At 55.7% G+C, this 27,211-nt stretch overlaps 1 protein-coding gene across 11 annotated transcripts in view; it reads left to right on the top strand.

The window, feature by feature from the left end:
• Positions 1-13,137: 13,137 nt before the first annotated feature.
• EBF3 (EBF transcription factor 3) overlaps positions 13,138-27,211 on the top strand; it is a 126,272-nt gene continuing 112,198 nt past the window's right edge. For 5 of the 11 annotated variants that reach the window (XM_058698148.1, XM_058698144.1, XM_058698149.1 and 2 more), the window contains exons 1-5: positions 20,950-21,614; positions 21,700-21,856; positions 22,223-22,286; positions 22,986-23,041; positions 25,946-26,019. In XM_058698148.1, the coding sequence (XP_058554131.1) occupies positions 21,481-21,614; positions 21,700-21,856; positions 22,223-22,286; positions 22,986-23,041; positions 25,946-26,019 (485 nt within the window). In that variant the 5' untranslated portion in view covers positions 20,950-21,480. Of the gene's footprint in view, positions 13,154-20,946; positions 21,615-21,699; positions 21,857-22,222; positions 22,287-22,985; positions 23,042-25,945; positions 26,020-27,211 lie in introns of those variants that run through there. The other 6 variants (XM_058698150.1, XM_058698147.1, XM_058698142.1 and 3 more) reach the window with 5 other exon arrangements.

Below are 27,211 nucleotides of genomic sequence, written 5' to 3'. Positions count from 1 at the left end.
CTATTCTTTTGAAGCTATTCCAAAAAATAGAAATGGAAGGAAAACTCCTAAACTCATTCTATGAGGCCAGCATTACCTAGATTCCAAAACCAAAGACCCCACTAAAAAAGAGAACTACAATTTCCCTAATGAACATGGATGCAAAAATTCTCAACAAGATACTAGCAAAACAGATCCAACAATAGATTAAAGTAATTATTTACCACAGTCAAGTGGGATTTATTGCTGGGATGCAGGGCTGGTTCAATACCCACAAATCAGTGTGATACATCACATTAATAAAAGAAAGGATAAGAGCCATATGATCCTCTCAATAGATGCTGAAAGAGCATTTGACAAAATATAGCATCCTTTCTTGATAAAAACCCGCAAGCAAGTAGGGATAGAGGGATCATACCTCAAGATCATAAAGACCATATACAAAAGAGCCACCACTAATATCATCCTCAATGGGGAAAAACTGAGAGCTTTCCCCTTAAGGTCGAGAAAATGACAAGGATGTCCACTCTTACCACTGTTATTCAACATAGTTGGAAGTCCTAGCCTCAGCAAGCAGACAACAACAACAACAACAACAACAACAAATAAAAGGCATCCAAATAGTCAGGGAGGAAGTCAAACTTTCACTCTCTACAGATGACATGATATTCTATGTGGGAAACCCAAAAGACTCCACCAAAAACTACTAGAACAGATACATGAATTCAGCAAAGTTGCAGGATATAAAATCAATGTACAGAAATCGGTTGTATTTCTGTACACCAACAATGAAGCAGCAGAAAGAGAAATCAAAGAATGGATCCCATTTACAATTGTACCAAAACCCATAAAATACCTAGGAATAAACCTAACCAAAGAGGTGAAAAATCTATGCCCTGAAAACTATAGAAATCTTATGAAAGAAATTGAAGAAGAGATAAAAATATTCCATCCTCATGGATTGGAAGAACAAATATTGTCAAAATGTCAATACTACCCAAAGCAATCTACATGTTCAATGCAATCCCTATCAAAATAACACCAGAATTCTTCACAGAGCTAGAACAAACAATCCTGAAATTTGTAAGGAACCGGAAAAACTCCGAATAGCCAAAGCAATCCTGAAAAAGAACACCAAAGCTGGAGGCATCACAATTCCAGACTTCAAGCTCTATTACAAAGTAGTAATCATCAAGACAATGTGATCCTGGCCCAAGAACAGACACATAGATCAATGGGACAGAATAGAGAACCCAGAAAATGGACCCACAACGTGTAGCCAACTAATCTTTGACAAAGCAGGAAAGAATATCTGATAGAAAAAAGACCATCTTTTCAAGCAAATGGTGTTGGGAAAACTGGACAGCGACATTCAGAAGAATGAACCTGGACCAGTTTCTTACACCATACACAAAAATAAACTCAAAATGGATGAAAGGCCTAAGTGTAAGACAGGAAGCCATCAAAATCCTAGAGGAGAAAATTAGCAACAACCTCTTTGACCTCAGCTGCAACAACTTTTTACTTGACATGTCTCCGGAGGCAAGGGAAACAAAAGCAAAAATGAACTATTGGGACCTCATCAAGATAAAAAGCTTCTGCATAGCGAAGGAACAATCAGCGAAACTAAAAGGCCGCCAACAGAATGGGAGAAGATATCTGAAAATGACATATCAGATAAAGTGTTAGTATCCAAAATCTGTAAAGAACTTATCAAACTCAACACCCAAAAAACAAGTAAACCAGTGAAGAAATGGGCAAAAGACATGAATAGACACTTTTCCAAAGAAGACATCCAGATGGCCAAATGACACATAAAAAAATGCTAGGCATCACTCATCATCAGGGAAATACAAATCAAAACCACAATGAGATACCACCTCACACCTTTCAGAATTGCTAAAACTAACAACTCAGGCAACAACAGATGTTAGCAAGGATGTAGAGATCGAGGAACCCTCTTGTACTGCTGGTGGGAATGCCAACTGGTGCAGCCACTCTGGAAAACAGTTACAGAGGTTCCTCAAAAAATTAAAAATGGAACTACCCTACCATCCAGCAATTACACCAGTAGATATTTGTCCAAAGGATACAGGAGTGCTGATTTGGAGGGGCACATGCACCCCAATGTTTATAATAGCACTCTTGACAATAGCCAAAGTATGGAAAGAGCCCAAATGTCCATCAACTGACAAATGGATTAAGAAGATGTGGTATATGTCTACAATGGAATATTACTCAGCAATGAAAAGAATGAAATCTTGCCATTTGCAACAATGTGGATGGAACCAGAGTGTATTATGCTAAGCGAAATGAGTCAATCAGAGAAAGACAAATACGTGATTTCACTCATATGTGGAATTTAAGAAACAAAACAGATGAAAATAGGGGAAGGGAAGCAAAAATAATATAAAAACAGAGAGGGAGACAAACCATAAAAGACGGTTAAATACAGAGAACAAACTGAAGGTTACTGGAGTGGAGGTGGGTGGGGGGAAGGGCTGAAAGAGTGAGGAGCATTAGGGAGAACACTTGTTGGGATGAGTACTGGGTGTTCTATGTACGTGATGAATCACTTAATTCTATTCCTGAAATTATTATTACACTATATGTTAACTAACTTGGACTTCAATAAAAAAACAAAAAACAACGTACAAACCATAAAGTAATAAGGGTAATAAACAAGTATAATTTCAAAAATAAATAAATTAATGTAGTTCTACCAATGGTTCTATGAAAAAAAAAAGATTGAATGTCATCCATTTCATTTGTTGAAGACACAATCTTAGATGTTAATTATGATGTGCCTACATTTGTATTTCAATGGTTTCTTGTATATATATTTAATTTAAATTAATACTAAATGGTTTTATGGAATTTAGTTCGATTAAAAAAAGAGTAATGTGCTGCTGTTCCTGGTGCTGCTACCCACAAGGGACACTAAGTTCCAGATGCCTGAGGGAGCCTTTCCTCATGCCCCATGCTCTGGGACCACCGTAATGTTACACACAGGATCACCTCCAGTGTACAGATAGCCATGATGGTTTGCAGAGCAGAATTTTCTTGCCCAGAGTAGCACCTTTTTTCTCTAGGCCATTTAAAGCTGGTCACTATGAACATTGCATGAGTAGTTCACTGCTATAAACTGATAAACTCCAAAATTTCAGCAGCTGAAAACAGTTTACCACTCACTCATGTAACATACCAATGAAGGTTTGCTTGGTGGGGTAACTTTCTCCATGCAGTGACCTGGGGGCCCGGGCTCCTTCCAGCGTGTGGCTCTGCTGTCCCCTGAGCCTTGGAGACCTTGGATTCCAACCAGCGGAAGGTCAAAGAGATGGAAGAAGGCATACGTCATCTGAAAAGCTCAACTCAGGGGACACCCATATCACCTCTACTCCCACTCCATGGAGAAACGCAGCCACCCCAGGATGCAAGTGAAGAGTCTCTCCTGCAAAGACAACTAAAGATCCCCCATAGCGGCTGCTGCAGCCAGAACTGAATTACAGAATTGTATTGAAAGAAACCTCAAGGCTCGTCAAGGGCCAAGGCCTCCGAGTTGCTGTGGTGGAATCCTATTAGAGCGCAGCCTCCTTTCCTTTGGGTTCACTCCTCACCATGCAGTTTTGGGATGCATGCCGACCTGTCAAAGACCCCGTCCTCCTGGGACCACCACACTTGGTTCGTGCTGGTCATGTGAGCCAACCCAGACCAATCTGAGATCTCCCTGGGATTTTTTAAGGTAGGCAGAAGTTGCTACAATCGAAGGCCTAGGAGTCGGAGGCTGTCAGCACTGTGCTAGGTGCTGGGGGGTAGGGGACAATAAACACAAGACAGCAGGGCTTGTCTGGAGCTGCTTTCTATCCAGCACGAGGGACAGGGTGGGGAGGGTGAGCGTGGAGAGCTCTTTCCTCTTTTTTTTATTTTTTTATTTTTTTTTCAACGTTTTTTAATTTATTTTTGGGACAGAGAGAGACAGAGCATGAACGGGGGAGGGGCAGAGAGAGAGGGAGACACAGAATCGGAAGCAGGCTCCAGGCTCCAAGCCGTCAGCCCAGAGCCCGACGCGGGGCTCGAACTCACGGACCGCGAGATCGGGACCTGGCTGAAGTCGGCCGCTCAGCCGATGGCGCCACCCGGGCGCCCCGAGAGCTCTTTCCTCTTCACCTTTGCAACCTGTTCATCATCCATAGCATCCTGATGGAGTTGATGTGTGTGTCCTCCCCACTGTAAGACTCAGAGGCTGGGTGGCCTTTTCCCCAGGTACTGGCAATGCCCATCTGGCCTCCAGACCTCCAGAACAGGTCTGCTACAGCCTGTGTGCAACCTGGAGCCAGGGAGCCCCCAGAAAACAAGCTGACACATCCCAGTTCTGCTGAGACAGTCCACAGCTCCCACCTGGATCATGGTCAGGAGAGGGGCCCCTTATGGTCAGAGGTGTTTCTCATGTCACGGTAACCTCAGTGTGAGCGATGGCCATCAGTCATCCCTGAATGACCCCAGCATGAAGACACCGTGTGGTCCACATTTGCTGGTCCTTTCTCCCAGGGTGCCTGATTCTCCCTTGGTGAAGTCACCCTCCTCTGTGCTCAGCCCTGTGGTTTGGAAGTATTAGTGACATTCCCCAGGCCCATATTGCTTCTCAGATGTGTTTACACCCCAGGCTAAGCCAATGGACGCAAGAGTTTCCGGGAGAGGGAAAAACATTCTCTCTGTTAGGTGAAAGCTGTCAGAGGAGACATGCGCTCCGGTGCCGTGGCAGCCATTTTGGTACCATAAGGGCGAGTGTGGAACTGCTGGGCCACCCAGTGGAGGCTGAGGGTGAGACAGAAACCCCAAAGGATGTGGACAGGCCCTGGTGGGGTGTTTTGACCCAGGCTTTCCCAAAGCCACTATTCTGTTATGCAAGCCAAAAACATTCTGTTTTCTGCCTAAGTCAGTTTGAGTTGCTTTGCTGCTGCTTACAACAAAGAGTCCTGAATGGTACATCCTGGGTACTTGAGGCGAGTGGGGAGCAAAGTCAGGGAAGGGAAAGGTTGCAGACCGGAAAGCAAACCAAACCAATCTGTGAAAACAATCAAATATTCCCCCCACCAGGCAGCCCAGGGCACAGCCCCCCAACCAGTGGCAAACACCCTCCTGTTCCAGGCAGCAGGAACAATGTCCACGTGGATTAGACGCTAAGTCTTTCACCATAACATCTCACTTACTCCCTACCGCAAGCCCATGAGGTGGGTACCATTATCACCTCAGCTTTACAGATGAGGAAACTGAGGCCCAGAGAGGGTAAGTAAGTTTCCCAAGGTCACGGGCTAGTAAAAGAAAGTCTGGTTTGAAGGTCGGGTCTGCCCCAGGGTGAGGGCCTGCCCCCTTGGGGTGTGGTTGGGGTGGAGGGTGGCTCAGCCGGGAGCCCTGGCCCTTGGACTTTCTTCAGGAAGAGGCTGGTTCTCAGTGGCCAGTGACCCAGGGGCCACCTCTCCGTGGGCAAAGTGGGTGGGGCTTACACAGAGTTAGGCAAATTCAAGTTAAGGGCACAACCCTTTATACCACCCGGTCTGCCCAAGACTCTGACACCAACTGCAGATTCAGGGAGTTCCCCCAACCAGCCTCAGGTCTGATTTGCTAGAAGACTCACTGAAATCAGGAAGAGTGTCCTGTCACACTCACGATTCTTACAGGCGAAGCATCAAGGTGGAACCCGCCAAAGGGGGGAGATGCATACCGTGGAACCTGGGAGGCATCCAAACACGGAGCTTCGGTCTTCTTCTCCCCATGGGGTCCTGGACAGTGTTACCCCTCTGGTCACAACATGTGACAACAAGCACCAAATATTGCCATCGGGGAAGCCCATCAGGCCTCAGTGTCCACCCAGAGCCCTTCTGGAGGCTTCACTACATAGGCACAGCCCATTGGTTGACTGGCCCGTGTGCTTGAACTCTAGCACCATCTCCCCTCCCCCACCCTCTAATCACATGGCTGCTTTTTCCGGCCCAGCCAGCCCCTACCTGGGCATCCCATTAGCATGTGGTCCTGGGGGGCTCAAGAATAACAGACACTCCCGTCACTTTGTCCTTTCATCAAGACAAAGTCCAGACCTCTTTTTGGAACCCAAATCCTTTGCTCTGCAGGCTTACTCTGGTGCCCATCCTTGCAGGGCCTCCTGCCTTGGCCGGAACCCGCTTGCTGGTTCTCTCTCTCGGGGCATATCTAGGAGCCTGGAGGGGGCCTCTCCAGCCAAAGTGCAGGAATGAAGTCCAAGGTGAATCACAGGCAGCAAGGGGAGGTAGGAGGCCAAGCAGGACAGAGCCATGGGCTGCCGCCTCTGGAGAGCAAACCACATTTGGGGGCTTGGCTCCTCTGAAGGCTTTCTGAAGGGTGTGGGGTGGGGGATACGGGAACCCAGGACCCAGGACCCAGGATAATGTGCCTGTCCTCAGGGCTCCAACACCAGAGGACTCTGGGGTCCACGCAGGCTTTTCTGTGAGTTCCTGTTCCACTTCTTCCCCCTCCCATGTCTACACCTTTTGTCATGGGATGTTAGCTTGGCCACAGCCTGTTTTGGGTCCATGGGACACAAGCAGAGTCTCGAATGTGCTTGTCCAGTTGAGCTTGTCCCCCTGAGGTCCTGCCACCGTCACGAGAAGCACATGCCCGGGGGTGGCTGGTCCCAGCGAATGAGACGCAAACGGAACCGCCAGATCAGCCCAGATGCCCCAGCCCACCGGCAGGTGTGCATGTGAGGAAGCGTGGTTGCTGTTCGAGTGACTGCACTGGGGAAGGGTTGCTCGCGGCGTTGCCATGGCAAGACTGACCGATGCACAGTGTGAGTGAGGAACATCAGCCTCCAGGCTTCAAAGGTGGGTGCGTTCATTGTCTGTTGTTGTTATAATCTATTGCTATGAATTTAGTGGCTTAAAACAACATCCGTTGACTGTCTCACAGTTCTGTAGGTCAGATGCCTGGGTGGGCTTGACAGAGTTCTTGCTGGAAGACCTGACATTGCTTTCTTTGAGTCCTGGGTGCATGGCTTGTTCTAGCTCTTTCTTCGTAGTGGGCACGGACAAAGAAGGCTAGGATACCACTTGCCTCGGCCACGCGAATCTTTGCATGGTCACTGGACATTGGAGATCCTGGTCATTCCCCAGGGGTGAGCATCTGAACTTCTTTACCAAGTAGATTTTGCAGTGGACTCCACATTGTAAAGGGAAATGAAGCTTTGTCACAGGCTGCGAGGGCCAGAAGTGCCAGGGAGGTCATGTCTCCCCAGACAGCCCTTTAGCCAGTGACTGCTGGCCACAGGAATCTGAAAGCCCAGCTCCCTGCCCGTGGGCCAGGAGGGCTGCGAGGGTAACGTACACGTGGAGCATCTTGGGGGACCAGGCCGCAGCTCACCTTATCAGCTATCTATGCAGCAGCAATGCCGCGTAAGAAACCACCCCAAGCCACAGGTGACTCTGGGTGGGTTGGGCTCTCACACATCTGCCACCTGCCGTGGTTTGGCTGGAAGGCTCTGCCGATCTTGGCGGGCTCTCTCCCACTTTGTGGGTCAGCTGGCTGCCAGCTGGTCCAGGAGGGCCTTGGCGGGGCCACTGGCCTCCGAGCCGTGTGCTCATGCCACACCAGCCACTGGTCGGGTCTGTTCCCACAGTGAAGACAGACGCACAGAAAGTAGAAGCGGGGACGTCCCACACGGCGGCTGACATCCAGAGGCCAAGGCAGCAGTTATGCGCCCAGCTCGATATCAGAAGGCCTGCGGGGAGATTGGCTCCACCTTGTGACGGGAAGGTCTGCAGGGTCCCAAGGCCAGGCCGTCCTCTGTGGGACCCTTGCTCAGCCTCCACACCCTCCCTGACTCCCTAGTCCCTTCCTGGCTCTCCTGGGCCATAGACATACCTCCACAAGCCACCTGCATGCAAAGTCCCCGTCTCAGGCGACGGTTGAATGTACTGACTGCTATATTTATATCTAAGTGTTCTTCTGAATCAAGGTGTAATTCACATGTCATAGGTTTAAGAGTTGACTTTCAAGCCTTTAGATAAATAGACGGGGGCGCCTGGGTGGCTCAGTCGGCTGTGTACCTGGCTCCTGATTTCAGCTCAGGTCATGATTTCACCATTTGTGAGTTTGAGCACCATGTCCGGCTCTGAGCTGACTGCACAGAGCCTGTTTGGGATTCTCTCTCTCCCTCTCTCTTTCTGCCCCCCCTTCTCTCTCTCTCTCTCTCTCAAAAAATAAACTTAAAAAATTTTAGATAAATAGCAGAATGAAAAATGAAAATATAGAGGCCTGTACTTAAAAAATAAGTAGTTGGCGGGGCGGGGGGGGCCTGGGTGGCTCAGCCAGTTAGGTGTCTGACTCTTGGTTTCGGCTCAGGTCATGATCTCATGGTTCGTGAGTTTGAGCCCTGCATCAGGCTCTGTGCTGACAGCGGGATTGCTTGAGATTCTCTCTCTCTCTCAAAATAAATAAATAAACATTAAAAAAATAAGCAGTTGGATGTACATATGTTAAGGTGAAAACAGTCCTCAGTAATTACAGGATTTTCCCCCACCAACATATGCGTCTCAGTCTTTCTCTCTCAGATGTTATGTTTCGTGGGCCTAGAACGCAGTCAGGACTTCCAACCCTAGGACTTCCCTTCATGAATGATTGTAAGACGGAACCGCCATCGTACGCCCTTGAACGCCAGCAGTGGGGGCAGGGAGGGCCAGCGAGGCCCCTGAGTGCCTCCCTTCACACGCTGAATAGTTTTCACAGCTGCTCGCATCTAGTCTCGGGAAAGCAGTCTGCCCTGAGAGCCTCACACCCACCTCCATGAACTGGAGGAGTGTGGGTCTCGTGCTGAAGCCAGCATCCCAGGACCAAGGGAAAAGGCCATCGCCCCCGGTCTGGCTTGTTGTTACCATGTGGGCAGCTGCTCCCCGCTGCCCAGGCCAGCGGGTCTCACCTTCCACACCGACTCCCGCAAGTGCCCTTTTCCTGGCCGCCTTAGGTGGACAGTGGGTGGTTTTCTTAGTTCACTCTCATCCAGGTTACTCCATTGGGAGGCAAGAGCACAAGTGTCACAAAGCAGGTCACAGCCTATTTGACCAAGTCAGCTGCCATTTTAATGAAAATATATTTTTTTTCCTTGCAGGCAGGAAGAGATGCGGAGGGACCACAAAGTTCTGGGCAGAACAGCCAATTTTGTCTTCCTGTTCTATTGACTGTGTGTGTGTGTGTGTGTGTGTGTGTGTGTTTGAAACCTTTCCATAATGCAAGGCCTCTAAAGTTGAATCCTATCTGTATTAATTCAACGATTATTTGCTGATCTCACATGCTGTGTCCAGCTCCATGGCAAGAATTCATCAGCCAGGTGAAGAGAACAGGTAGGTCCCAACTTCAGGAGTTTCCCACAGGGGAAACCCATGTATGGACGTGTGTCCTACCAGACTGATGGGTCAGCAAATAAAACAAGCAGTTCCTGAAACCATTTGGGCTCTGAAAGTACCCAGGATTAAGTTCTGACTTCTGGGTTGGGCGGCCGTTTCTGTGACGGGTCCCTCCGTGGACTCGTGCTAACTTGGCAATGACAAAGCCCCACCTTGTCTCACACTTAAAATCTTGGCTGGTTACTAGGGGCCCTAAGGCACGTTGCTTGTTATGGACAAAGCAATAAACATTGATGTTTGTGAGTTTGTTTCTGGGTGCAGTGGTCAGTGACAGAGCATACACATGTGGACAATGTCAGATGAGGTGGACACTGACATGTGTTAGATCTGTTAGAGCTACCGGAGCCTTCCGGATTCAAACGTCACAGAGCTGTGCCTTCTCACGGGCTAAGCCTCAAGCATCATGGACCTGGGCCTTGCTCACTGCCAAGCACAGCCTGACTCAGCCTAAATTAATATTTGTGGGGGAAAGGAGGGTAGTGAAGGGGGCAGTAATCAGGTAAGGGAAGCCCAGAAAAACTCAGTGATTCGTTCGAGTAAGTTAAGGGTAATTCTATAATGTTATTTGTATATGAAGATGAGGTCACGGTCTCCTGTCAACAGCCAGACTCTTCCGCATAAAAGTGACGGGTTTCCTCAAACCGTCCCATCTGATTGTGTCATTTCCTTCATGACCTATGTGACCATTGCTATTCCTCTCCTGGGCCTCTGAGATCAGGAACAATTACCTACATGGCTAAATGTTCTCCATTCATTTCTCGTTCCTATTAAAAAAAAAATCCTTCAGGACCTACAAAGAGTAAGGTGGAGGCTCCATTCTCCAGGAACATTTGCAGGAAGGAGGCACAGGATGGCACCTTTGGAGGGCGGTGGGGGGGGTAGGTAAGATTGCAGGGGAAGGGTTGGAGAAGGGTCACCGCCCCATTATTAGAGGGACCCTATACATCCCTTGGCCTCCTTCTTGTCACTCCACAGGCCATCCGGCCAAACTTAGCAAAGCCCATTTCAGGGCTCCATTGTGCAAAGTGACTTTAAGACATCGAACGTCCCCATTGTTTGCCTCTGAAGCCACACGTGGCCAAACCAGGTGATGACCTGGGCTCCGGAGCCCAGCACTAGGGTTAGAGTCCCAGCTTCCTGGCAGTGTGACGGGGACATGTCTTGTAGCTTTCCCGAGCTCGTGCCTGTCTTGGGTGCCAAGCACATAACATTTCAATACACGTGAGCTGCTATTAAAAACATGGGTAATTTTATATCTTAAAATATTGCATATTGCTTAAATGGTTTCATGCTGGCTCACATTAAAAATGATTCCCAAGTGAAGATGACAAAGGGGAAATATTCGTTATTTAGTTCTTTTCTTACATTAAGCTATCATAATAAAGTACATTTCTGGGTTGCATTCTCTGGAGTGCGTTTTACAAAATAAATGGCCAAAAATAACTTTTCCCTTCCAGTAAGATTTCATGATTCAGCACATTCAACTTTCACTACAAAAAAGATTGAAGTAAAGAGTGCAAAACAAATCTAGGAGCAAGAAACAGGCGAGGAGAAGCCAACGTGGTTGACGGCGAGGGTCAAATTCTGACACACTGGTGTTTCTGTTTTTGCAGATAAACCTCAGCTACAGGAAGTTGTATTTATTCAGGTGTCTACACTGCACTTGGGTCTGAGAAAGCAGGTAGAGAAGAATTAGCAGGGGATAGTACTAGGTTCGCAGCAAAGGGGTATATTAGAAAAAGAAGCAGTCACTGGGTTGGGAACATGGCCTGCAACCAGCCACCTTGGTTAGAAGTCCCCTTCTTCCAACCCAAGAGCCGGCCAGCGGTCAGGGATGAGGACAGGCCCGCCCGACCCGTTTTGTTGCCGTTAGCAGCGGCTCCAGATGTTAATGGCAAAGGTCCGACATCAGGTCATTTCCTGGGTGACACCAAAGGCAGGGAGTGGGGCGGTCAAGGCTGCTTGGCCTCCTTCTCTCCCCGGGCAGCGGGAGCACGTCAGCTGACGTTGCCTGGAACGCAGGGCTCAGATTGGAGGGCCAGGCGTTCTCTCTCACGGTGGCTTTACCGGGACAGTCCTGGCCCTTCTCTCTCTCTGTGTGGGAGAGCTCTTGCCTGCCCCCGTTTTATTGTACCCGCCAGGCAGTAGAGTGCTTCCCACCAGGTTATTAGCATCCAGACTCCACGGAAACTGTCCCCTCACTCAGCATTACCAAAAAGGCCCGGGGGGACCCGCGCCACCCTCTGCTCGGGAAAGTGCACGAGTCTACACCGACGGCTTCGGGCCAGCCCAGGGCCTGGGACACGCTTCGGACAGGTGTCTAAGTCGGGGCGCCTCTTCCCCGAGCTTGGCGCGCTCTCTTCGGTCAGGGGTCGCCAAAGCCTTTGGGCCCTGGAGGAAGGAGCGCGGCTCCGGCGCTTGCGGAAGGCCTCCCCGTGGGGGCTCCGCGCCCGGCCCCGGGGACGCTCCGGAGGTCCCTCCGCACGGGCGGCGGGCGGGGGGCACGGCGGCGGGGGCGGGCCTCGGGGCCGCCTGCGGGCACCTCCTCGCGCCACCGCCCGGCCCCCGCCCGCCGCGCCGCCGCCTCCCGCGGTGGAAGGCAGCGCGGCGCGTGCGCACTGGCGCGCTCGCGGCCCGGCCCGTGGGCTCTCCCGGGAGGGTGGGAGGTGGGAACGTGGGAAGGCGCCGGGCCGCACACCCTCCCGGCCGGCCGCTGGCGCCGCCGCCACCTCGCGGCCAGGGCGCCCCGCGACGCCCGTCGAATGAGCGGCGCAGGTAGGCGCGCGGGGTCCGCTCGCGGCCCCGTCGGGGGCTCCCCGCCCCGGCCTGCGGCCCCCAGAGGCCGCCGGCCACGAAAGTTGAACTTGGCGCGCCGCGGGCCGGGCGCTGGGCGCAGGGGGGCCGGGCTGCGCCGGGCGCGCCGCCCGCCGCGGGGGTGCATTCCCCTGGCCTGCGGGGGGCGCGGGCGGGGCTGCGGCGGAGGCGCGCGGCGGCGTTGCGGGCGCGGGAGCCCGGGACCTCGGGCGGCGCTGCGGGCCTGGCCTCGCAGTGAACTTTTGCGCCGCGCCCTGGCAGCGTTCTGGCGGCGGGCGAGCGCTGCCTGGGCGGCCGCTCGGGCTCCGGGGGGTCGGGGGTGGGGGGGTCCGCCTGCGCCCCTCCTGGCCGGACCGCGGGGAGGTGAGCGCGGGCCGAGGGCCCTGGGCGCGGGGGAGGCGCGCACGGGCGCGGGCGGAGACTGGGGGTGCCGGGGATTTAGTGGAACGACCCGGGGTAAGTGAGACCCTTGGAGGGAGGGAGGGAAAGGTCGAAACGCCGAGGTGCCTGGAAGAGAACGCAGGAAGCAATTAAAACTCCTCCTTTCGGATTAACAACCAAAAATTGATCGATGTGTCAGGAATACCGCTGATTTATGAAAGGTGCTCATTTCTCTGGTATGGAGAATTTTATGTTCTCCAGGTGAAACCGAGTTCACCCAGCTCCAGCGTAGATTGATGTTTTAATAAAAATAAATAAAGGGGGGGAAGCTCGCCTGGTCTTTGGGGACATCGAGTCTCAAATCGCAGAGTTAGACTAACAAATCAAATTGCATTATCTCTGCATTTCGTATCTCTGAATCGTGCCCAAACATCCGAGGCAGGAGGGCGCCTTCCTTTCGAAAGTTTTGCCACGGCGCTTAAAAGTTCGCCTAACTAGCAGCCCGTGTTTCCTAAGCAGATCGGCACGGGGAGCGTCGCGTAATTGCGGTAAGTGGCAGGCCTGGCGGAGCCGGCGCGGGGCGAGCGCGGGCGGCGGGAGGAGGAGCGGGCTCCGGGAGGCGAGCCGGAGCCGCGGCGGCGCCCGTAGATGGCGCCCTGGCCCCACGCTAGGCTCGGGAGCCGCGCGGCGCCGGGCGCGCGCGGGCGGGGGCGCGGGCGGGGGCGCGGGGCGGGCGCGGAGCGCGGGGCGCCGCACTTGCAGTTCACTTGGACCCGGGCGGCGCGGCCCGGCGGGAAGAAAGAAATAATAATAATAAATCAAGCGTTTTGTTGGCATTTTAAATTTACGGCCTGGGCAGCATTTTGGGGCGGACGGGAGTCCGTGGGTCCCGGACGTTCGTGCGAGCGGAGGGGCTCCCCTCGAGAGACCCCAACCTGGCTGCGGCAGGCCTGGTGGCCACCGCGCAGCCCCCGTCCTCGCTCTCCGGCCGCGCGGCCCAGGCGCGGCACTGGCGCGCAGACACGCGTGGGTGCGGGCGAGGGTCGGCGATGCGGCGGCGAGGATGCCAGGTTCAAAGCTGCCCATAGATCACCCCCGGGGGCGGCCGGGGCGGCCCAGAGGCTGCCCGAGCCCCGCGCGGGGTGCACCGCCCGAGCCCGCGCCAGCCCTGCCGCCTCGGCTGCCGGCGCGCTCCGCTTTGCAATGTAAATTTCAGCGGGACAAATTGCTTATTAATAGTCTAGAAGAGAAGCGGGTTTCTTTCTTTCTTCTTTTCTTTATCTGTTTTTATTTCTGCATGGCCCCTAGCTATGCCCTGGGCAGCCTCGCCGCCCAGCAGTTTTCTCTTCATTTCAATATCCTAAAGAAAATGCAAATTTCCACAGTGTGGCCTTTTTACAAAGTTAAATTAGCAACAGCTTTAAGTGACTCCATTAGTATGGAAAACATACACATGTTTAATGTGGGAATAGCTTCCTTTTCACAGGGCTCATTCTGGGCTGTAAATTTAGCAGACCCTCGGACTGGTAAAGAATCACAGCGCGGCCAAATGTGTCACCAAAGGCGCACCCCCTGCACGGCCTGCGCCCGGCTCACCGGGAGGGGCCATCCCTCTGCCGCGCGCCGCCGGGTACCGTGCGCCAGCTCGGATCCCTTAGAAGTCGCGCGGACGTGGGCTAAAGGGTTTGTGCAGGCGCGAAGGGAAGGAGGACTTGACACATTTCTGTCCAAGGGCAGTGTGCTCTCCCTTCCTCTTCGCAGCCTCTTCGTCGCAGTCCCTACAGCCGAGGTAATTCCCCGGGCGGGCTGACCAGGCCCGGCAGCTGTCCCCCACCAACCAACGCATTTTTGCGCACAGGAACGGATGCGTCCACACCCGGTTAAGGTGCAGCCGAGGGGTGGGCGAGTGTCGCTGCTGAGGAGGACGTCAGTCCCCGTGCCCGGCCGTCCACCCCACCCCCACCCCTTGGCTCTCTAGCCCCCCAACTCCTTTGCCCGTTTTGGCAAACCCGTTTCAAACCAGAATTTCACTGGCAAACTTTTTGCGCTCCCTTAGCTTTCAGATGAGGGCATTCAATTCTGTCCTGGGGTCTGGTTACCCCTTCCTTTACGTTTAAGCCGGTGGCGGGGCCCTCCACCCCCTCCCAGGAAAGAGTTAAGATTTATGGTGTGCTGGAGAGGTCTTGTTAGCATGTAATCTGCATTTTTTAACTACTGCGTAATAAAAAGTGCGAAGTTTTGAGACACCTTTCTTGATTATACCTTTGGCGATACTTTAGGTTTTACATTTAATTTGCATTTTGTTCTTAGTGAATATTGAAGTCTTGAGTGGAGGATTGAATTTTATTAGGACATCTGGACTGACAATATCAAATCAGACACCAGTGTCCCAAAGCATGCTAAAATTTCAGAGTTAATTAGAACGCAGTGTGTTTAATTAAAGCCAATTATAATATTTGAAATTATCTGATCGATCCGTGTTTCTACAGTTTGGGTCTGTTTAGGTGTTGATTGGCGCACTCTGTGCGCCGTTCGATCTAGAAACTACTCAGGGGAAAGTTTGCTTTGTAAACTGGCGGGGGCGGGTGGGCGCGGAAGCCGCGTCCGGGGCGCTGGCTCTGGCGCATCCTGCCCGACTGCCTTAGGGCGCCGCTGAACGCAGCTCCGGAAACAACAGCTCGTTGTTAAACCGCTGCGCCTTTTCGGGTCCCAGGGACCGCGCCACACGCCAACTGTCTTTCCCAGCTCAGGTGCTTCTCCCAAGCTTTTCGCAGAGAGGCAACCTTTAAGGCTGCTAGGTGCCTTGGGAGAAGCCCAGCTCGAAGAATGCGAGTGTTTGATTTGGGATTCTCACTCTGGCTGAAGAGCCCCCAGGGCAGATTCAGAATGGTGGGGCCAGCCAAAGTGACAGAAGGAACCAGAGAAAAGTTAGGACAAGGAGACAATAATTAACTGTTTCCTTTCTAATTTCGCATGCTGCGGGAATCGAGTTGCGCCCTGGCGTTTTATGCCCACCTTGGAGAGCCCTGGGATTTCCAGGGAGAGGGTCGAGCGAATTCCGCGGCGCGTCCGCTGTCTCCCGCGGGACTGGGCACTTGGGGCGCACGTTTCTCGCCAGCGACGGCGTGGGCGCGGCGCTCACTGCCCTGGCCTTGTTGCCGGCGCCGGGCTTGGCCTGGATTTTGCAGACACACGTGGGCGGCAGTTAGGACCAGGCTTTGGGTGGACATTTCTGTGCGCTCTTGGGGTCACGGGGTCAGCGAGGCCTAGGTGCGCGGGACGTGCAGGAGCTGCAGCGCAGCTGTTAGGCTGGGCAGGGAGCCTCGGCAGCCACCTGCCCTGGGGTAGGTGGAAGCCTCGGCGGCGTGGCTCTCGGCTGTGCAGCGACACTGCTCTCCCCACCCCAGGAGGCGCTGTTTGTCAAACTTGGCCGCTTAGACAAGAGGCGCCTGCATATTCCAGCTTGGAGAATTGAGCCTCTTAGGGTACTCGGGGGGTGGGTCGGGCTTTGCTAACCTTAACCTTACAGGATGAGGCGTTGGGAGGGGTGATGATGCAGAGAACTGGGGGCTGAGACCCTGCAGTGTTCACTTTTTACCTGTGGATCTTGTCAGGCCTCCCTGCTTTGTAGCAGAGGGCAGAGGAGCCCGTTGGTGCGCCCCGTGCATCCTGGGCGAGGTGCCCAGTTACTTGCCTGGGAGGGCAGGCGGGACGCCCGCCTGGCTTGGGTTCAGTTCGCCACCTGACTCCTGAGAGCCCCGTCGCTTCCATCTCTGCCCCGAGGTGGCGAAGGCGCTCTCTCTGGCCTGGAAAACCCACCCGGACCTGGTCCGGCCCCATTTATACGCAGTTTAATAGGTTCGGGTGACCGGACACCAGAGCCCTTGCCTCCCCGGCCTCCCGCAGCCCATCGGTGAGCTGGACCCAGCGGCACAAAGCCAAACCCTGGAGGCACTCAGGGGCCTCGACACACTGACCCGAGGTGGGCAGGGTTTGCGGGTGCCTGGCTGTTCCACCCTACCTTGCAGTTCACGGGACTTTCTAGGTGTGCCTTCCCAGGATTTCCCTATTCTCGGCCCTTCGGGCCCCTGTGTGGCCTCCTTCCCGCCGGGGCCCAAGGTCTGCCAGGCTCTCTAATTTCTGGTTCTTTCCCTGGCCCCCGCCTGTGCGCAGCGCCGGGTCCTGAGTCCCGGGCCGGAGTGGGGCTGGCGGCCAGGTAGCCAGCGCAGGCTGAGCGTGACCCCCCAGGCGCGGAGGACGTGGGGGCGGGCCGTGCCTGCAACTCGCACTGGCGGCGGGAACGCGAACCGCTGGGGCTTTGGCGCATTGGCTTCTCACCCTTTCTCGAGGGCTGAGTGGCAGGCCTCTCAGCCTGGGCCTGAGGCCACGAGCCCTTCGAGGGCGCCACGCCTGGACGCGCCCGCGCGCCCCCGATCCCTCAGGGGGCTCGGTTTCCAGGAACACCCCCTGCCCGGGCTTCTCAACGCCGGAAATGCAGTTTACTGCTCTTTGGAAGGCTGGTAGGGAGGGTCGGCTGGCTCCCCGGGCCGGGCCGCGAGCGAGATAGGGCATTCACAAAGTAGCCTGAACGTTGGGCCAGAGCGGGCGCCGTGGCTGGCCTTACTCCCTGGGACCCCGACTTGGCCCAAGTTTCTGGATGACTCTTGAGGCTGGCACCAGCCCGCCTCTCGCTCTCCTGGCCTTGCACCACGCAGCAGTGGAGGCCCTGGGACTGGGGAGGTACAAGGGGGACGCTCACGCCTGGTGCGCGGGGAACGGCCCCTCGCCCTCCCCGAGTGGGTAATGGGCGCACGCGGAGGGGCTTGGAGGCGCGCGGCGGCCGGGCCACTGGGCACTGCAGGGCCAGCAGGGTGGCCGGGCTGGGCCTGGGTGCGGACGCCGCCGGGTCGTACCGCCCGGCTCGGCCTCTGGTGGTGCCGCGGGTCAGCGGCCAAGCGCCGCCTCTGCCCTGCGCTCTGCACGCCGCTTCCCCAACAGGGCTCCAGGGGCGGCGGGCGCTGTCTCTTTAAGGTCACTGCCTGCTCCGGCACGACGTGGGGAGGACAGCTGGGCACTGGCCATCTGACTGACTCCGGCGTGACATCTGGGAGCCCACTGGTGTGTGGCACGCGAAGCGCTTGATGCCGCTATTTAAATGCAAATGTGAGGGGGCTCATTGAAGCCTCTCCCCGTAAATCCGCACAAAAGGAATACTTCCCACCCTCCGAGGAGGAGGAGGCGGCGGCGGAGAGGCGGCGGCGGCGCAAGGGCCACCCGTGCAAATCGCGTTGAGCGCGGGGCCCTGAGCGGTCGGCGTCGCCGTCTCGGCCCGCGGGGTTCCCAACGAAGGTCAGGCCCCGCCCGGCCCGGCCCCTGGGCGCCCGTCTGGCCCCCGGGAGCTCCCTGTGAGCGGAGGCTGGAGCAGCGGCCCGGCCTGCGCAACTTCCAAAGTGTCAGCCTGTCTCTCCGCTCCCCGCCCCCCCCACTCGCCCCGCTCCCCACCCCCGCTTTCCCTGCCTGGGTGCTGGGCGCCCCTAGTTCCCCAGGAAGCGAGAGAGACGGGAGCGGGACTCCAGGGGGAGGAGGCTGGCGCGGGGACCTCTCCCAGCATCTCCCAGGGCGCCCAGGACTTGACCTGCAGTCCCGTCCTCCTCCCCAGCCCTGTGCTTCGGCCCTCGCTCCTCTCCGCTGCTTCTTCCCCTCCATTAACGCAAAACTCTGGGGTGGGGTGAGGTGGGGGCCGAGGGGCTGCCCTGCCAGGCTGCTCCCCAGCAGGCCCGTGTGGAGACCCGGCCCGGTCGGGCGGCCCTTGTGCCCGCAGCTCGGAGCCAGCAGTTGAGTGACAAAAAAGATAAAGTTGGTGAATGATAAAGACCGTATTTTCCACGCTTTGGGTGCGGGACCAGATGATCTAGAAAATGAGCTGAAATGGATTCAGCCTCCGAGCCTGTTGTGAGAGCAGCTGATTCCCCCATTTCGGGCCAGATGGCTGCTGAACACAGATTTGCATTCATTTTCCCTTAATATCGTCCAAAATACTGGGGCAGCTGCATTTGCTGTCAAAAAGGTTTAAAACCCCTTTTCTTTCTGGGGCAGGATCGTTACCTTATGTGATGGGCTTATAGAACTCCTTTCCCCTCTTTAGTCAACAGTATCAGATTTAGAAGGATTTGTTTTTAAACCTTCTAATTTGGTAATCAGATTTAAATCGCCTTGGCGCGTGTAATCTGAATTAAAGATACTGTAAATGATTTTAAGCATGATACTTTCGTTAGCGCAAGGAAGGGGGCACCTCCAAGGCAGGCTGGGCATTTTAGGAAGTGTGGTACAAAGGAAGCATTGTTTCCTATTTCCAACTTCATCTTTCCCCGAAAAGGCACTTTGCATATTCTGACAATAACACTCGCCTGCCGCTCGCCCTGCGTGAGCCCCCCGAAGCAGCTAAACACGCAGAGACAAAGCAATTTCTCCACCCCACCCTCCACCTATGGCCAACTTTATTTTGCGTTGTGCCTCCACGAAGAAGGTGTTCCTTTCTCCACTCAGTCTGATGTGGGTGGAAAGCTCTGGGCTTATTAGGAATACAGAAATTTTCTTTTAATTTATCGTGAATAGTTTCCATACACTTTGATTTAAGGTTATTAACATTCTATAGACAGTGGCATCTTTAATATGTGGCGATCGCTTCTAAAGACTAATCTCATTACCCTCAAATAGTCATAAAATATGATTTTATTATACTTACGTATTTAATTAGACGGCCGGCACCGTAATGGATTTTGAGATAGGACTGGCGCAACAGCTTTGATAATTCACTTATCTTTGGCAATAGTCATTAACCCCCAACACCAGCAAAATAGATTGCTTTCCAACACATCTTTTTTTTTTTTTCTCACCCCTTCCAAGAAGCGTGGGGGTCCCCAGATAACGTAAATCGGACTTCGATTTTTTCCCGATTAATTAAAATATTAACGTACACACACTGCCAATTCATGGGAAAAGGGAGTGCCACCCCATACCGGGCGGGGAGAGGGGGCCCTGCGACACACTTACACCCTGAGACCTGTTTTGGTTTTGTTTTAATCGAAAGGGCCTGATTTCTCTCGGCTGGGAAGTGCCGGGACAGCTCCTGGTAGCCCCCTGGGTCTCTGCTCCTGGTCGTGCAGACGTCCTTTGGGCGGGCAGTGCGCCTGGGTGCCGAGTCCCCGCGGCAGGAGCTCGGCCGCCGGGCCCACGCGCTGCCCGTGCCCTGTTGCCCTCCCGATTCCTCGAAACCAGGTCGGGAAGCTACGCGCCGCGCGCTCACCCGGGCCCGGCGGCACTGAGGGCAGGACCCGGGCGCCCGCGGCGTCCGCTCGGCTTTTAGAGAGGCTGGCGCCGGGGAGGTCTGGCTACGGCGCAGGGCGCGCAGCCGGACACCCGGCTCCGGGTCGCCGGAGAGGCCGGGCGCGCTTCCTGTCCGTCCGGAGAGCCCCGAGCCTTCTTTGTCACTCGCCGCGGTTAAGCACAGGCCGGGGGACGGGGTCTCCCGTGGCCGCCGGGAAAGACAGAGCATCTGGCAGAGCCCGCCTCCGACGTGGGTCCTCAGCCCGGCACTCGGCGGCCTCCGCCGGGGCAGGAAACACCGGCGCCCGGCGAGGCCCAGACGGGGGCAGACCGGCCCCCCAGCAGCCTGAGGTCTGTTTAGAAACCAGGCTGAGCTGCGCGCCCCGCCTTGGCGAGGGAGCCCTGCCCTCTCCATCCGCCCCCACCTACCTTCCTCCCCCCTCCGCCCCCCCCCCCCTGCCGTCCCCACTCGGAGGCTGGCCCCTGCAGCCCCCTCCCTGCGGCCTGCCCGCCTCTACCCACTTGTCCCTTCGGGCCGCCCCAAGGCGCGCTGAGGCCCCGTGGCGTGTACTGCGTGCATTTGGGCAACTTGGGGCGCCTCGGCACTTCACCCCCTCCTCCCTACAGTGTTTGGACCGTGCGGCCGATTTGGGGAGGAGGTATTGGGGGGCCAAGCAGCGATTGTGCACTGGCTGTTTGTTTCATTTCGAGCTTTATTTGGGCGAGCGGGAACTTCCCGGGCCGCGGGTGGGCGCGAGGAGCCGCGGAGCGCGGCCGGGGGCGGCGGCGGCGGCGCGCGGTGGCGCTCGGTGGCGGCGGGGCTCGCGGGGCTCGCGGGGCTCGGGCCGGCTCGCGGCGCCGTCAGGCAGTCAGTCAGCGAGCGCGGCGGCGGCGGCGGCGGCGGCGGCGAGGGGCGCGGCGAGGGGCGGCCGCTCCCATATATGGCGCAGGCGCCGCCCCCCGACGTCACCCTCTGACAGCGCCGCTCCCGGGGGCTTCGAGTTTTGGCTCCCGGGAAAGGGTCCATTCCTCGGGGAGAGAGGGCTGAGTTTTGTGCGCCTCCGTCCGCTGCGCGCGCCGCTCCAGGCCCCGCCGCGCCCCGCCTGCGCCCGGGACTGCGCCGCGGCACTCACTGCCCCGTTTATTTGTCTTTGGAGCAGGCGGGCCGCGCCAGAAGCGGGCGATCCCGCAGTGTCCTGCAGCCGCGGACGCCGCCTGGCTAGGATGACACCACGTTGAGCGCGCCTGCAAACAACAACAACAACAACAACCGCCGCCGCGGCCACCGCGTCCTGCTCCTCCGAAGCGCCGCCGCCGCCGGTGTAGCCGCCGGTGTAGCCGCCTCCGCGCCCCCCCGGCCGTCCGGAGCGCCCCGGCCGCTGGTGTATGTGGCGCCTGCCCGGGACGGGCTGAAGCCGGCGGCGGGGCCGGACCGCAGGCGCCGAGCAGGGCGAGCGCGGCCAGGGTAGCCGCCTGCCGCCGAGCCCCGAGCGCCGCTGCTCGCGGAAGCGCTTTCGGCCGGGAGCTGCGGCCGCCGCCAGCAGTTTTCATGTTTGGGATTCAGGAGAATATTCCGCGCGGGGGGACGACCATGAAGGAGGAGCCGCTGGGCAGCGGCATGAACCCGGTGCGCTCGTGGATGCACACGGCGGGGGTGGTGGACGCCAACACGGCCGCGCAGAGGTACGTACCGGCCGCCCCCGCGCGCCCCGGCCCCGGCCCCGGCCGCCGCGCTCCTCACCGGGCCGCTGTCCCTTTCCTCCCGCAGCGGCGTGGGGCTGGCGCGGGCGCACTTCGAGAAGCAGCCGCCCTCCAACCTCCGGAAGTCCAATTTCTTCCACTTCGTGCTGGCGCTCTACGACAGGCAGGGGCAGCCGGTGGAGATCGAAAGGACCGCTTTTGTGGACTTCGTGGAGAAAGAGAAAGTAAGTGCCCGCACACCATCACACCTTCCACCTTTCTACAAGTGGGAGGCGGGCGGTGCCCGCGCGCGGTGGCCCCGCGTGCCCCCCTCGGCGGCGGGGACCGCTCGGCGAGGCGCCCCCGCCGCCGCCACGTGCGGCCGCCCGGGCCACCGCCGAGGGGCTGCGCAACTTCTGCGCGCCCCCGGACTCGCTCGGGGCGAGGAGGACGCTGGGCTTCCAGCGGGAAAGTGACATCACCGCGCCGCTCCCAGCTACGAGTCCTGCCATGTGTGAGGCCGCGGGGCCTCGGTGGCGCAGGGGGACCGAGCGCGGTGGCCGCGCCGGACGCCGATCGCACTAAACGCAATTATTTATCGTTACTTTCAGGAGCCCAACAACGAGAAAACCAACAACGGCATCCACTATAAACTGCAGTTGCTGTATAGCAACGGTAAGTGGCCGCCGCCGCCGCCGCCCGCCCCGCCCGGGCTCGCCCTCCTTTCCCGAGACGGCTAACGGACACAAAGATTGCGAGATTAAAATGACACGGATGTAAACACGAAATCTTCTCGTGGCATAGAAGGAAAACAAAACATAAACGATCAATAAGTCGATGGCACTTCACATGATTAACCGGTGGGGCTCGAAGCAGAAAGTAAAAAGGGGGATCGATATGGGGCTTCAGGAGGACATCACTTTTAAGTGACTTTTTTCAATTTTGCAAATTAATGTTAATTATGGAGATGGGGGCAGCTCCATAAGCGGAGCGGAACTGACTTCCTGTGCACGAGTTTTTGAAAAAAAAAAAAAAATCCTCGAGAGACACTAGAAAGAGTTCAAACTCTCACTCAGTTTCCATTTCATGCTTTCTGTTTTCTAAAAATAAATGACCACATGGGCCCACCCGGTGCAGCCACCGGGCCTGCTCGCAGCCTGGCAAATTTGTTGCACCTTCCAGTGCAAACCCTAAGAGTCTTAGAGGTTCCGGATGACGAAAAGAAACTCAGAGCAGGGGAAGCGATTGGGGTTCCCTTTCGCCTCTTAAAGGGCATGGCTGAGTTTTGCTGCATCACGGCCGGCGGCAGCAGCCCCGTGCCCCAGGTGCCCTTGCTAAAATCCTGATGAGAATTTATCCCTGTTTTTTTTGCAGGAGTCAGAACGGAGCAGGACCTGTATGTGCGCCTCATAGATTCAATGACCAAACAGGTGAGAAAGTTTAAGCTTCCACACTACTTTCCACTGTTCAGCTGGGTTGTCCTGGGGTTGAGAGGAGGGCAGATGGGTCTCTGGACTTGTTTTCCACTTGGCTTCCTTGACATGCTAATGAGAATTCCATATTTATTGGAATAAACGATGCGATTGGTAAAGTAGTTACTGTTGTCATCACAATAGGACATATATGCTCTATTAGATGGCTTGTGCGTGGAATCCAATTCTGTCTTAATTAGCTATGGTAATTAATATTTGACAGAGAAATTTCAGGAGGCTCCCCCTCTTGTATATCTTTAAATGTTTCTCTCTCTCTGCTTGGAATCATTTCATTGATTTTTTTTTTTTCTGTAACAAAGGCAACTAAGTCCTTTCCAAAGCCCATTGAGTTGGGCTTGATTAGTTCATTTTTCCCCCCTTTCCGGTGTGATGGTCTAGTAACGCGAGACGTTGATCTGGATTTAAAAGTGAAATGTGTTGGGGTGAAAAGTCACCTTGTTCTCTGCTAGCCCGTCTTCACCTCTCAGCCTCCCCTCTCCATAATTCAAACTCCCAGCTCCAGGGGTCACCCACACCCGTCCATTGCTCTGGGAGCTGCCTCTGTTCCCCTCTCCCACCCTCTGTCATACCTTGTAAATAACATAATTACAAGCAGTTCCTTATTAAATTATTTAACCTGTCTTGGTCAACTTTTCCGATGATAACTGTTGGCTATCAGTAATGTGATTAAGTGCAGAAAAGCACTTCATTGCCTTTTGACAGTGTGCAGTCTGGCTGGTTTTGTGCTGGGTGGTACTGTTGTTTAGTGGTTGTAAAGATCTCCCCCCACCCCCACTTTTCTTAAAATGGTGTTGGGGGAGGGGCAAGTTCCATGCGAAAATTAAATCCACTAGGCACAGATGGATTTAAACTAGACGTCCGAGGTGGGCTTCAGGCTTGGAAATGCAAGTAGAAAGTAGCACCTCCGTTTTTGATGGTAACTTTAGGGGTTGGTGAGCCAAGCAGGACAGGAGTTGGGTGCTTCCTGCAGCCCAGGACGCAAGCTTCCCACTCTCGGCACAGCAGTTAGTTTTTTCGGATTTTACTTCCCCTTTAAAAAGTTGGTCCTGACCTAGGCAACAAGCGCGTTGGATTTTAACGTCTGCAGCGTAAAAACACTTTGGTTTTCTCTCAGGGTAAAACCGATCTTACAGGTAAAGTAGTGTCTTTGTCAGAAAGATGGAGGCAGCTGTGTGCCCTTTGGTGATTATTTCCCTGGGATTCAGAGAAGCCTCGAAACGGGGCTGCTGGTTGGCAGGGTGCGTCTATTTCCTTTGTACAGGAGGGCGAAATGTTGTCGGAACCGCAGTGGTCTAATTAAGAGGTGGGTGCAGGCAGCCGTGAGTTTCTCTGGTTTGCATAGAGGAGGCGGCTTCGTTTTCAATGTACTCTCATTGTTCATTTAGCCGTGCACCTTTGCAACATAAACAGGGCTGAAAATAAAGGCATTTAATCTCCTCTCACTGACGGGGATGGGGGGGGGGGGAGAAGGAAAGAAATAGCCCAGTAACTGATCAAAGAGTCAATGGCGCTGAACCGACAGTTTATGGATTTCTGTTTGTGCTACAAAATAAAAAATAAATCAAATATAAATACGGGGATCCATCGGAGGACAAGCCGGGCTCTGAGAAGTGCCGGCGCCTGCCGCGGCCAAGCGCCCCGCAGCCTCAGGCGGCCCATCACTGCCGTGGTTCCCAGCGGATCCGGAGGGAGGCTGGGGCGGAGGGGCTCGCGGGGACCCTTCCCGCTTCCCAGAGGGCAGCCTCGGGCCTTGTCGAGAAAGGGCTTTGTCCGCCTGGAACTGGAGGCAAGTGTGAGAAGTGCCCGAGGAGATTGGAAGTAATTTCCAGATAATTTTCGGTGCCGTGGGGGGAGGGAACTGGAGAGGGGACTCCCCTCCCCTTTCCGTGGAATTTTTCTGCCGGGAACTTGCGGCTCTCGGCCCCCGCCCCCTGCCCCTCCCCCAGTGACCTTTCCCCCCGTTTTTTCCTTTTTCTGCGAGGCCGGCGGTGGGGCTGGTGCGGGCGGCCCCCGGCTCGGGTTCCCGGCGGCGGAGCCGGGCCGCGCGCGGTCGTGAGCGCACCTCGGCCTTCGCACCATCTGGCGGAGCCTCTGCTCAAAACCCACCCGAGCGTGTGCGCAGACACTGCCTTTTTACCCGAGAAAAATCATTGTTAGCAGTTTCAAAATAAACACCAGATTGGCCATTAGCACTTTCTTTGCAAATATCATCCGGCGAGGAGCACGTGGCCGCGCGGGCCCGGGCGCCCCGGGGCCCTGAGCACTCCCGGGGGCGCCCGGCGCGGCCACGTGCGGCTGCTGCGCCCCGGGCCCGGCCGCCCACCGCGGGCACCTGGCTCGGGCGGGCAGGCCGGGAGGAGCGGGGCGCGCGGCCGCTGCGGCGGTCGCGGCTCCTCGGCGCCGGCTGTTTGCAGCACGCAGACTGGAACTCCGGCGAGACAATGGCCCGAGGACGCGGCCCGGCGCGGCCAGCCGAGGGGGCCCCGGCGCCCCGAGCCCCTTCGCGCCCTGCGCCCGGGCCTCCCTACCCGCCTCCCCCCACCCCTACTTCCAGCACCCAGCCCCGGCGCGGCCGCCACCCTCCCGACCCCCGGGCCCCGCGCAGGCCCTGCGGGCGCCCGGGAGAGCAGGCCGGCCGCGGCCTAGCCCTGCGCCCCGGGGCGGGCGGTGCGGGGAGGGGGCTCTGCCGGGACGGTGGCCCGGCTGGGCCGTGACGCCTCCCCTGGCCCGCAGTGCACCTGCCGCCCGGGAGACCCGCAGCGCCCGGGGCGACTGGGCGCCCAAGCCGCCGGCGCCGCGTAACCCCCGCCTCTGCTTGTCCCCCCCCTCCCCCCCGCGCAGGCCATCGTGTACGAGGGCCAGGACAAGAACCCGGAGATGTGTCGCGTGCTGCTGACCCACGAGATCATGTGCAGGTGAGCGGCGGGCGCGGGCAGTGGGGGCGCGGGTGGCCTCGGCGCCAGCTGCGTCCACAAAGGACGCTGCCTGCAGGCGCCACCACCCCGCCCAACTTCGGGCCGGGCATCGATTGAAATGCAATCGGCCCGAGTCTGCACCCCGAGCCACCGAGGAGCCCGTTCTCCTCTCTCCCTCCCCGGCGGAGACGACCAGCGCCACCGGCTGCTCAGCAGAGCGGATTAATTCGTGCAGTCAAAAAGGAAAACGGGTCCTGGGTGACGCCTCTGTCCCCGGAGCCGGAGGAGTCAGCGCTGGGACTCATTTTACTGCTTCCTTCGCAAGCACTGGCGTCCCGAGCTCTGCAACTGTCTGTTACTGATAAAAAGGAAACTCTTCTGTACTTATGCCAGCGCTAGCCTATGTGAGAATTGGATTGTGATTCCGTCAGTTAACCTCTTCCCCAGAGTGGCGATGCCTCGTCCATATTGTTGTTAGATTGCGCGCGCGTTCCTTGAGATCTCTGTCAGAAGAGCAGTTTCCCACCTGTTTTTTTCTAAGTACCACCAGAGTCTCACCCCTACATGGCAAATAAAAATGCATCATTGACTTTGCATGTGCGGCATGTGAAACATAGTTGCAAGGCGTGCGTAGCAAGGGCCTGGGTCTGCAGGCGACAGTAGCAGGCCGCAGACTCTGAGGGGCATACTCTGCCTGGCTACGGTGCCTGTTGCCTAAATGCCATTTCTGAGCAGACATATTGTTACAGCGCTAATATACAAAAGCTGACTTTTTCTCATATCAGGTAATAAATATAAATTACAACCAATAAAGTGGAATTTCTTTATTATCCACTTCTGCATGTACTGCAATTAACATAGAAAGCGCACAGATGTGATTTAAGCTCTAAGTGGAAGACTGTAGACTTTCTTTAATCACTTTAGCTGTCAGCTTTAAAAGGCTTTATATACTTTGCCAACCATATGGTGTTAATTTAGCTAATTTAGACATGTAACCATTATACAAGTATGCTTTTTTAAAATGCAAGAAGCATAACATTTTTGTTTCATTTCTGCTTTAATTAAAGTTTCAATAACGGAGTTAAGGTGGGCTTAAAGAAGGAACAATGGAAGTTTCTGATAGATTGATGCGTGCCTTTGTGGTGATAATTAATAAATGCCCAAAAGAAATATTGGTTGAAGGTGGCATCTT

Source organism: Neofelis nebulosa, chromosome 13 (genome assembly GCF_028018385.1).
Source record: "Neofelis nebulosa isolate mNeoNeb1 chromosome 13, mNeoNeb1.pri, whole genome shotgun sequence".
Lineage (NCBI taxonomy): Eukaryota > Metazoa > Chordata > Mammalia > Carnivora > Felidae > Neofelis > Neofelis nebulosa.
This window is presented reverse-complemented; position numbering and strand designations above follow the sequence as displayed.